The sequence below is a fragment of the Kryptolebias marmoratus genome, linkage group LG13, assembly GCF_001649575.2.
Source record: "Kryptolebias marmoratus isolate JLee-2015 linkage group LG13, ASM164957v2, whole genome shotgun sequence".
NCBI classification, from domain to species: domain Eukaryota; kingdom Metazoa; phylum Chordata; class Actinopteri; order Cyprinodontiformes; family Rivulidae; genus Kryptolebias; species Kryptolebias marmoratus.
This window is the reverse complement of record NC_051442.1, coordinates 14569020-14579992: the sequence shown is the minus strand read 5'-3', so window position 1 is coordinate 14579992 and position 10973 is coordinate 14569020. Positions and strand designations below refer to the sequence as shown.

Sequence of the window (10973 nt, the reverse complement as noted above, 5' to 3'; positions counted from 1 at the left end):
GAGAGTGCTTCAGAGCAAATTAGTTAGATGACAAGGTGGATTTTGAGGAGCAGTCTGTTATATAAAATTAAATTGCCTTCAAAGTCATGCAAATACGTTCCAAAAAGCCCTAACATATTAACCCACTTTTGTGTGTCTCCAAAAGCTGTGAAGCAGACCCATATCGCTGTTACCTGATATCATGTTCTCAGTGATTTTACCTGTCTAGTGAAAAGAATCGCTGTGTCCCAGTAGTCCGGGTGCTTGTCGTTGTTTTTGTTCAGCTTTTTCTGCCAGGTGCAAAAGTTCCGCAGCGTCATGGCCGCGTTCCCGGACACCTTGGGCCCTTTGTCCTCCTCGAATATCACGATAATCTTCACCACCGTAATGCTGATGGAGTTGAGGATGCTGGGGTGCCTGTAGAGCCTGGCTGCGACCGACATCAGCGTCAGGAGGTAGTGCTTCAGCTCGTCCCCGTGGAACTGCGCCATGGACTCGTCCGCCACCACGAGCGTCTCCACGTACCGCGGCACCGACGCGAACCTCTTGGCTCTCCCCATGCTGCTCCTCAGGCTCGTTTCGTTGGCGTTCTTGTGTTTGTATTTCTCCAAAGTCTGCGCCACCGAGAGGCTTAGGTCGCTGTCCACGGCGCACCTGGAGGCTGAGCCGGACTTCAGGTTCTTGCTGCTTCTGCGCCGAATGACGTGCGCCACCTGCGCGCCCCGGGTGCCATTCTGCGCCGGGCTGATAAAATACTCCCAGCCCTGGAAGCCGAACGCGCCGTTCAGGCCTTTGCAGAGGCTCAGAGCGGCGTAGGACAACCTGTCACCGTTGACGTACCCGGAATAAAAACACCGGCTCAGCTCCGCGCTGACGTTGGCGTTAGGGAGCCAGAACGCATCCTGGTTTGAGATGGAGGGCGCAATGAAGCTGGAATCTTGCTGTAGGTCGATCGTTAACTCCTGCTGGAAAGCTTTTATCTTTATGACACATTTGTCATCACTGATCTCCACGTCGTTGTCGGAGTTCCTCCTGTCGGTGGCGTCCAGTCTGATTGGAAAGCAGATCTCACTCTCCATGCAGCGAATGGACTTCAGGAGCGAGAGCGCAAAGCAGAGGAGGACACCTGCTCTGGCGAACATGACTGTGTTTGCATTCAGCAGAGGATGCAACGATCATCAAAGTGAACGAAAACGTAGAGCTCAGTGGAAGCTGTGAGAGCCACAGATCAGGGTGAAGAGCATAGTCCAGAGCGCGCAGGGTTCTTAGAACAACGCCGGCTGTTCGAGTCCACTCAGAGGAAACTCCTCCCGGTCATGACCCATTTCCATCTTCCACCTGCGAGGATTGAGTCTGGCTGCTGCCTTCTGAGGACTTTATGCGTGAAAAAGATGGAAACTCAATCTCCCTGTTGCTGGGGGCAGTCTCTGGAGGCGCTCATTGGACGCACATTCTCAGCTCAGGACTTTTTTTTCTGCCGCAACTCGAAACTCTGCGAACAGCAGGCCTGTCACCCCAACAAGATAAATGAGTAATCTGCTTTTGCACAATGAAAACCTTCTGCCACGACATAATCTGCACATGGTATCAAGATGCTACCCTTCATGCCCCATTGTGTAAATGGAGTTAACATTTGTCTGCACGTGAAAATCTCTATTTCTAGAGAGGAAATTAAGGGATAAATCGATATGAATGTGGCACAAATCATATCTTTGTTGTCACATCTCAAAGTTCCTGCAAGAATAAAAGACTACAGAGAGTCTTCAGTTTGAGTGGCATGATTTGTTATTTTGTGTGAAACACACACGACACCTAGTGGACAAAAATATATTTATAAAAAAAGGATATGTTAAATAGAGTGTGGCCCATTCCTGTGTAACATCCACGCTGCAGTGCAATGACACAAGAACGTGTTGGAAAACACACTTGCCCAAGCTGTGTTAAAGTTTTGTTTGTTCTAAACAGCAGCTTAGCCTCAAAATCCGTTGCATTGTCCGGAATGAGTTGTAATTAACAATTAACAGCGCAAACCTAAGTCCCATTATCAATGTCACGTCATGATGGGACTGCTCAATGATGACATCATCATGTGATGTCAATATGGATGTTGTTGGGTTTTTTTTTTTTTTTTGGCAAATTCAACATTTCCTGTAAGTTTAATCACAATCTGTTTATTTCTTTTTGAGTAATCCTGTGCACAGACAAACAAACAAATAAACAAACAACCGCTACCGAAAACATACACGTCCTTGGCGGAGGTCAGTATGGATGGATGGAGTCATCGTCCATTACCGCTCTACATTTAGGACTAAAGCAGTTTATTTATAACTATTGATTTTCTTTCCAACTTACACGTTTTACTTGTTTAAATTATTTAATTCAAGAAAGCGACTTATTTTGTTTAAAGCGCTAAAAGTTCTCAAAACAAGCACGAACCCGCTGCTTTGTTTTCCATCCTAAGACCGTTGCTAGGAACGCAACAGCCGTTGCTAGGCTAAGGACCCCTGCATACGGGCTGTCCAAAGAGAAGCCTGCTTTAACTTTGTCTCTACACTGTAAAATGAAAAATAAATTCTCTGTTGCCTATTATCATATTACACTAAGATTCCAGAAGTTTAGTTAATACTATTTTTAATGCTAGTCGAGTCAGTCCACATCATATTTTTCATTACTTTTGTGAACGGGCAGTTAAACATGCCAGCATTAACTGTGTTTTCAGTTGCAAAAAAAAAAAAAAAAACTGTCTTGGAGTTACATCCAGCTTTGCCGCCACTTAAACGTAGAAAACGCGTAGTAATAGTTGTTACTAATAACGGTTGGGTTCTTGTTTTAAACTTTTGGCATCTAATTGTAAGTGTTTCATGTGTTTGTAGCCGATGATAACAACGTCTAAGTTGTTTCGGTTGCACTGTTACAAGAAATGAATTCGTACCACGTACTGGAGTTGGTGGGAGAGGGCTCGTTTGGACGAGTTTACAAGGGAAGAAAAAGGTTTACTGGACAGGTAACGTGGTTTTCGTTTCCTGATAGTTTCATCTACATGCTGGTGTCACAGTCTGGTGTTTTCTCATTAGGTTGTGGCTCTGAAGTTCATGCCCAAAGTGGGCCGGTCTGAAAGGGAGCTGCGGAGTCTCAAAAGGGAAATAGAGATCTTGAGGGATCTTCAACATCCAAATATTGTTCAGCTCTTTGACAGTTTTGAGACTGAAACCGAGGTACGTTTATAATCTTCAGTTTAAAACAGTCACGGTCTACTTCACAAACAAATAAATACATTTGATTAAGTGAACTAAAAACAAATATTCGCTTCTGATTTCTTCATAATGTGACCAAAATCTCTTTTATTTCTGAAACAGGTTGTAGTTGTGACAGAATACGCAGAGGGGCAGTTGTTCCAGATTCTGGAGGATGATGGAAACTTGCCAGAGAGCCAGGTATTCAGTGTCACTGCACAGTTTGGCATCTGTCATGATCGGTCGTTCTTATAATGGACATTTGAATCTTTCCCTTTCCCAAGGTTAAAGAGGTTGCCTGCCAGCTGGTCTCAGCTCTGTATTATTTACACTCCCACCGCATTCTCCATCGGGACATGAAGCCACAAAATATCCTGTTAGGAAAAAGTGGTGTGGTGAAACTGTGTGACTTTGGGTGGGTTGATGCAGACTGTTTTTTTTTTTGTTATTGTTAAACTATCCGTATTTCCAAAAGTGTCAATTGCATTTGAATCTCTCTGCAGGTTTGCCAGAGCCATGAGCGTCTCCACCTTGGTCCTGACCTCCATCAAAGGAACCCCACTGTACATGTCTCCTGAGCTGGTGGAGGAGAAGCCGTATGACCACACCGCTGATCTCTGGTCTCTGGGCTGCATCCTGTATGAACTCCACACGGGGGCGCCTCCGTTCTACACCAACTCCATCTTCCACTTGGTGCAGCTCATTGTGAAGGACCAGGTCAAATGGCCAGGCACCATGAGCGACACCTGCATGGTACCGTGTAGCTAATGTGTTCTGGGTGGCTTCAAGTCAGCGTCTTACTTTGATATTTTTATTGAAAAATATGGCCTGTTTACAAAGAGAATGGAAGAGCCTTCTTAGTTTGATGCATCTGCAATATTTCTCAAAAATAGTACAAACCATGATTAAAAAAATAAACTGAATGATCACTAAACAACAATGCACAAAGGCTCTTTAAAAAAACAAACAAACTTAAAACTGCATTGTAGTTCAGAGTTCTTATGACCCAAGGATAAAAACTGTTTTTAAGTCTATTTATTGTCCTTTTGAGGCATCTGAACTGTCTGTGGTAACGTGACTGTTTTGTTGCACAAGCAGGTTGTCAGGATCTGATGGGTTAAATTGCTCCGAAATACTAATAATATTCTTATTTTTCTTCTTCCTGTCATTGAATATCTCCTTCACAGAGTTTCCTGAAAGGTTTGTTGACCAAAGACCCTCAGAGGCGGTTGTCATGGCCCAACCTCCTGCATCATCCCTTTGTTGCTGATGGTGTTTTAGGTGATGCTTCCAATTTTTAATCAACTCTTTAATCAAAACTATGCATAACCTTGCTTTGTTGGAGATTATTCACGTGTTCGAATGATGTGTCGGCAGTACTGTCGGACACGAACGTCTTCAGCCCTTTGACAGTCCCTCCCAGCCCAGACGTGCTGGCGCTGAAGCTTAAGCAAGTGGCAGAAAAGTCCGGACCGCCGTCCGGGGAGAGCCGATTACTGCAGAAGGTCAGGGAGCAGAGGGAGAACAGAAGGAAGCCAGTGGTCAGTGACAGCAAAAATAAAAACTAAGAATCGTTGATTTATTTCACGCTGTCTTGGAGGAGCTTTAACCTGTTTGGTGTATCGTTAACAGAAAAAGAAGGACGGAACTGAAAGGGCCAACTCCGCATCGCCGAACGTGTGCATCCCCAAACCCGCTTCGGGTGAAATTCCTGCTTCCTCAGGTCGACTTGTCGAGACGGCTGCCAGTCAAAGCATGAATCCGAAGAGTCAACCCCACACAAGATTGAAACAAAGGTATTTTAATTGACATCCCAGAAAAAAAAGCATATATGTGCAACTAAACTATCCTGAGACGTTTGTTTATATTGAATGTCTCTGCAGAGGACAGATCAGCAGAGATTACAAACAGGAGTTTCCCTCTGTGGAGGTCGGCCCACGACTGGTGCGGAGGAACAGCGAAGACACTCTGCACATGCAGGTCAGTGACAGCTGCTTCCTCCAGTAATTAAAAATTGTGTTTAAACTTGGCTTGTTTGTTTCTTTTTTCTCAGCAGCAAAATGATTAAAAAAACAACACATTCTGTAGAGGAAATGTGCCTGACAGGGTCTGTCATTTCCTGTTCTTTCAGGATGCTGACAGTAAGGAGTACTGGGAGGATCTTGTGCAAGAGTCAGAACCCAGCAGGCAGCAGAGAAAGGAGCTAAACCACGGGAACATCATACCTCTAATTAAATCCAAAATCACAACATTCCAAGCTCAGGTAATGAGACGTGCGTTTTGATCGTGCATTAAAACATTCCTAAAACCAGTTCTGTGTTTATTCGTTTTTATTTTTTGTTTGTTCAGCTAACTGGTGGCATTGTAAAAGACGATGAGGCGCAGCAGATTCACCGACCATTAAAGGTCCTGCGTAATCTGATTCTGACTCCTGACCCCGAAGAGCCGAATCACATCGGCCGTGACCTCGAACTGCCTCGGCTCCTCCTCGGCCTGATCCGCGACTCTGTTGCAAACTCAGACTTCGTCGAGGTTAGAGCTCTCGCGCCGGAGCGACACCCAGCAGCGTGTCGGCTGTGCAGCAGTGCCTCTGAGTCCTTCGTGCTTTCTCTCCCCCCCTCAGCGTCGGTGGAGTGTGCCAGTCCTCGGAGAAGCTCTTGCGCTGCTCCTGATCTGCTGGGAGACTCGCTGCGACCAGGTGGAAGACGAGCCCGGGTCAGCTTTTTTCTCTCTCTCTCTCTCTCTCTCTCTCTCTCTCTCACTCATACGCAGACTGACTTTCACAAACCGCATCTCACCTTCTGCTCTCATCCCGCAGGCTGGAAGAGTTCACCAAGCCCTTCGTCACAATTCTCAGCCAATCAAACCTGGTCGCTCTTGCAGTAAGTCTCCGCTACGTTCTTCATAGTTTATATCAAACACATTTGAGACTCGTTTTTGTTCTTGGGCATTTAAAGCAAACTGAGTCATGACCTTTTTTTTTACCTTTTTAAGCACTGTTTTTGTTTTCTGTATGTATATTTTTGATTAGCTCTGGTTCATCGCTCGTTTGTAAGCGCGCTCACATACTTCACATGACATCAGTTTTTGTTTCCTGTTTGTAATCAAGTAACCTGGCTCTTGTGTAATTATTTTCTTAGCCTCTAGCTGCTTCTGTTTTATCTCTCTTCACACAACATGATGTTGATGTTTTCGTTGATCTGGAGAATTTAACCTCCTTGCTGAAAACTCCTCTGTCAGAATCATATGAGGTACTGCTCTTTTTTTAAAATGATTTTTGGCTATATTTATTTACATAAAAGTGATTTGCAGTTGTTTTTGCATTATTTTTCTCTTTCTGCACTGACAGATTCCCCTCCCGTCTGGCTGGGGACTGTACGACGGCCTCCTGTCTTTACTTCTACACATTCTTTCTAAAGTTAGACGGCAGCCAAAATGTGACAAAACGTAAATGGATTTCACAAACAACCCTGTCAGCTGCCCGTGTCATGCCTGTTCTTCTTATTTGCAGCAGCATGAAAGTGCTCCAGCATTAAGCTGTTTAGATTCTGCTGTGCTCGTGGATCTGTGGAAAAAAGCTGCTTCTTCGCTGGGAGGCACGACACCAAATGTGAACGTCTTTTCAGCAAATGGTAAAATCGCAAATCCAATTAAATTACTCTATTTAGGACCTTTAAACAATAAACGAAGCTTACTTGTTTTGTTTTCCTTCTCGTTTACAGGACTGCATTTGTTTCTGTCTGTAGTTTTGTTGGTTTTCACCCAGGATCCGTACTCGTGTGTTCTTCTTTTCACTGATAGCAGTTCTAAATCTATATTCACGCTTGCCCGGCTGCTGAGCCCTGATTGGTCAGTGCTCAAACATCTTGATCAGCTTCAGTTTGTCATTTGTGTCGTAAACCTTGGAGCTACGACGCTAACAGCGGCATGTTTTATACTCCACAGTCTTCGCTGGTTTTCCGAAGACCCTCCTGGCAGGTCCGAGGTGGAGCAGAGTCGCTCCAGTCTGTCCTCACTCAGCTGCCACTTGTTGTGTTTTCCTTTCGCCCTGGACCTGCCGTCACACACCGCCTCCACCGTTCTGCAGCTGTACGACAGCTGTGGTGTCGCTTCAAGCCTCCTGCAGGTTAGGGCCTCCTCACGCTTCCCTGATACATGTAATAAATCTCTGATGCAACACAGAATAACTCTTGCCCAGTTCACATTTTGATGTTTTTTATCCGTCTGGGGGAAAGACTGGGATGTTTGTTGTTTTCTGTCTGACACGTGACAAGTCCTTTTGTTTTGTTTTGTTTGATGGTTCTGCAGGTAATTCAAACTCTTCCTCCTCAGCTGCTGGAGCTGCCTCTCTCCCTGCTGAGCCGTTTGTTCTTGTGTGATCCCGAGCGCTTCGTTCCCCGCCTCGGAGAAGCCGCTCCTGGCTTTTTCCCGTCACCTCAGGACAGCCAGTTCCCAGCCAGAACTGCGAGCTCTCTCCTCTGCGATCTGCTGCTGCTCGATGTGCTGTGGGACTCTGCCGTGGAGCTCCTCACGCTGTTGTCCCGTGTGGCCCGTTGCACCACCCGGCCGGCCTGCCTTCGGGTGCGTGTGGAAGTGCTGCAGCAGGCGCTGACTCACCCATACGACCAGATCAGGGCTGCCACGTGCAGATTCCTGGGAAATGTAGAGCCATTCACACCCTCTGCAGCAAGCCGCACACAGTTTGATGTTTTCAGACGCATGATAGATTGCCTTAATGATCCCTGCACGGCGGTGCGGAGGACAGTGTGCAGGGCCGTGGGGAACTGGCTGGGTTTCATTGCAGCAGAGGCAGGATTTCAAAGCGGAAATTCCAACGGCTCAAAAGAGAAGAAACACAAAAAACACACGGGTTCACGCATCGAAGCAGCAGGTGATTTGGTACCAGCAACAGAGCGGAGGGCGGACATGGTAGAGAGATGGACGCAGGAAGCCCGGAGGACAGCAGCCATGTTGGCGAGCCTGCTCTCTGACCCTGATGCCGTCACACGCCGCCACTGCTGCGCGGCTCTGGGAAACCTGCTGAATGTCGACGGCGCAGTGTCCGTCTTGCTGGAGGAAGATGTGTGCGGCTTACTGCTCAGGACCGCATGCACAGATTCCCACGATGCAGTGAGGCAGGCCGCCGTGGCGACTCTGAGTCTGTACAGCCAGCAGGACGCCACGCAGCAGGTAACAAAACAAGCACTTTAAAATGTCTTCTTTTATTAATAAGACTAAAGATAAATTTGTTATTAATTATGATGAATAAAATTATTGTGCTGCTTTGACGGTTCACACCCCTTTATATACATTATTTTACATTTTCCAACTATCTTTTTGTCTCTTTCAAGGTCCTGATCTCCTTAGATGCCAATAAGAAACTTTTTCAGGCTTCTCAACGCCTGGCAGTGTGACACCAGCTTCTTGGAAGGCTGTGAGAGAGATTCGGCAAATAAAAAAACAAACTAATTATTTTTACTATCAACACGACATCCTCTGATCTTAATAAGTACTTTAGAGATCATTATTTCCTGTTTTGTTGTGTATTTTCTTTGTAATAAAATATTGAAAAGTCACTGTTCTTTTTTTCCTTTCTTTTTTAAATAAAAAAAATCACTTGAATTGATGGGAGATTTTCGTTTTTATTTATAAAGAGGAAAATAAGTTGCAAAATCCGTGATAAAGAATTTATTTCTGTTTTAGTTGCGTTCAGGTTTCTCCTCGATTTGAGGCCGAGTTTACAATTAAAACTCTAAAAATTTACTGATGGTCGCATGTTTGAAACTCTTTAAACTATTTATTTGTAAGGAAAACGAGCGCGAAACAGACGAACATCTTCCGCTTTATATTATTTCCAACATTTTGCATCAAACTCTCTAAAACAGAAAATGACCGCTAATAAAGTGTTTACTTCAGGTGTGTCGGAATTTTCTGTTCTCCGCGTTAAACTGTAAGAAGCTCGTTCCTGCGTCCCTCGGGCCCTAAAAAAATACAACTTTTTAACTCGAAAAATTCCTAACACAAGGAAAAAACATTTTTTAATTTTATTTCAAGTCTCTCGGTTTTATTTGGAGAGAATAAAAAAGAAAAAAAAAAAACATTTTTAGTTCAATCCGAGTCGGGGGAAAAATAAAAAGCCCGCACAGCGGTCCGAGTTCATGACACACTTTATTTACTTTTTTTTATTTTAAAGGGAAATAAGTTTACATCACACAAAAGAAATGTGTAAGCTATATCTGAGTAAATCACCTCGAAATTACAGAGCATCATAATATGTTTTATTTTTATTCATTTTAATTTTTTTGGTCTAATTTATCTTTATTGATAGTACACCGCAGGGAGGGTCCAAACATCCTGACGTGAACTTTTAAACAACAACAACAAAAAAAAGCAAAACAGACAAAAAAATAAACACAAACCTGCGCTAAAATTCAAGATTGTCACCAAATAGATGTGCAAAGAAAACCACAAAGGAAACAAGCTGCAAAATAAAGTTACAGCAGCTGATAAATCCTCGGATATAAATCATCAAAAATAATTCAGATGCTATCACTTGCCACCAATAAGGAGGGGGGTAAAAAGTCTCTGTTTTTTTTTTATCTGTCAGTTTTATAGAAAAAAGGGTTGACACGCTTCACTCCTGGAACATATAAAAAGTTCTTACAAATCAGTGCAGATGAGGCCTAAAAAAGTTATTGCCTTAAGAAGCAGAAAAAATCCACTCATATGAATCTTAAGATTCTATTTCAGAAAGAGAAATAAAGCAGAAGCATGCAAAGGGAGGCTGCTAAAAACGAGAACTCACAATGTTTTCACAGATGTGGAACGTTCCTCAGCATAAACAATAATTTAATAAACAAAAATCATTTCATCTCAGAAAACAGACGAGCTTCAAGTTTTTAATCTCCTGCCACGATTGGACAAAACTGTGTATCCTGAGCTGTAAATAGATTCGATTTATATGAAAACACGATCAGCTGCAAAACAGGAAGGAATTCATTTGCTTTATTTTGGTCGCAGGTGAATTGGACATTAATTGCTCCTACTGCTGAAGGAAACGTAGCTGTGGTTTGTTTTGTTACATTAAAAACTAATGAAAGCACCAAAAAAGTGAGCGCTTTTAAAAGAATTGTGTCCTACAAATTCTTAGAAACATAAACTAATTAAAATAATTAAAGCCGATTAAATGTGCTTTGAAAGAAAAGCCATAGCATTAATATAAATCATACAGCTGCTTTTAGTGTTTTTTTTTTCTTTCTTTCTTTCTTCTGCGATTGTCAAACTCAACATATATTTAACAGCAATGTTTGCCAAGAAGAAAGACTCAAACTTAAAAGGAAACGGGAAATGATGCAGTGTTGACACCAAAAATACATTTCACAAGCCAACATAAGTCACACAGGAATTTCAAATAAAGCTTTTTGAGTAGAAAAAGAAAAATCAGACGCTCTATTGGTGACATCAGTTCGAGTGTAACGCTATTAAAAATATACAACCTGCTTTTTAAATCATAGTACTTTCCCGGACAAAAATAAATAAATAAATAAATCAACAAACAAATAAAACGAATAAATTCACCCGAAGGAAGATCTGCTGAAAATGATTGTCGGTTAAAGCGTTGCAATGCCACAGTGAAGGCTCGAGTGATCTCAGAGTGAAAAAACGATGGAAGCATCGAAAAAGTGTTGATTTAAAGTGTAGAAAAGAATTCACATCAGTAAAGCATGCATTTGAGCCCCCACCCCCCACCCCACCCCCCGT

At 43.4% G+C, this 10973-nt stretch overlaps 2 protein-coding genes across 3 annotated transcripts in view; one reads left to right on the top strand and one right to left on the bottom strand.

The window, feature by feature from the left end:
* The window catches only part of LOC108245199 (A disintegrin and metalloproteinase with thrombospondin motifs 15-like), a 12927-nt gene extending 11415 nt beyond the window's left edge, over positions 1–1512 (bottom strand). Inside the window, exon 1 of the mRNA XM_017431906.3 lies at positions 201–1512. Coding sequence (XP_017287395.1) covers positions 201–1121 — 921 coding nt within the window. The 5' untranslated portion in view covers positions 1122–1512. The remainder of the gene's footprint in view (positions 1–200) is intronic.
* A 1191-nt stretch (positions 1513–2703) lies between these two features.
* On the top strand, positions 2704–8788 carry stk36 (serine/threonine kinase 36 (fused homolog, Drosophila)). Of its 2 annotated transcripts, XM_025009510.2 has the most exons (20): positions 2704–2983; positions 3054–3194; positions 3336–3413; positions 3497–3627; positions 3716–3965; positions 4400–4493; positions 4590–4753; positions 4845–5008; positions 5096–5192; positions 5344–5475; positions 5562–5744; positions 5836–5927; positions 6031–6094; positions 6353–6463; positions 6562–6630; positions 6724–6844; positions 6935–7061; positions 7158–7338; positions 7521–8402; positions 8564–8788. In XM_025009510.2, the coding sequence occupies exons 1-20, from the start codon at positions 2900–2902 to the stop codon at positions 8624–8626; spliced, it is 3228 nt and encodes a 1075-aa protein (XP_024865278.1). In that variant the 5' UTR covers positions 2704–2899; the 3' UTR covers positions 8627–8788. The 2 variants fall into 2 exon arrangements, with proteins under 2 accessions (XP_024865278.1, XP_017287425.1); XM_017431936.3 differs by lacking the exons at positions 6353–6463; positions 6562–6630 and having other exon boundaries at positions 2705–2983.
* The last annotated feature ends 2185 nt before the right edge of the window (positions 8789–10973 follow it).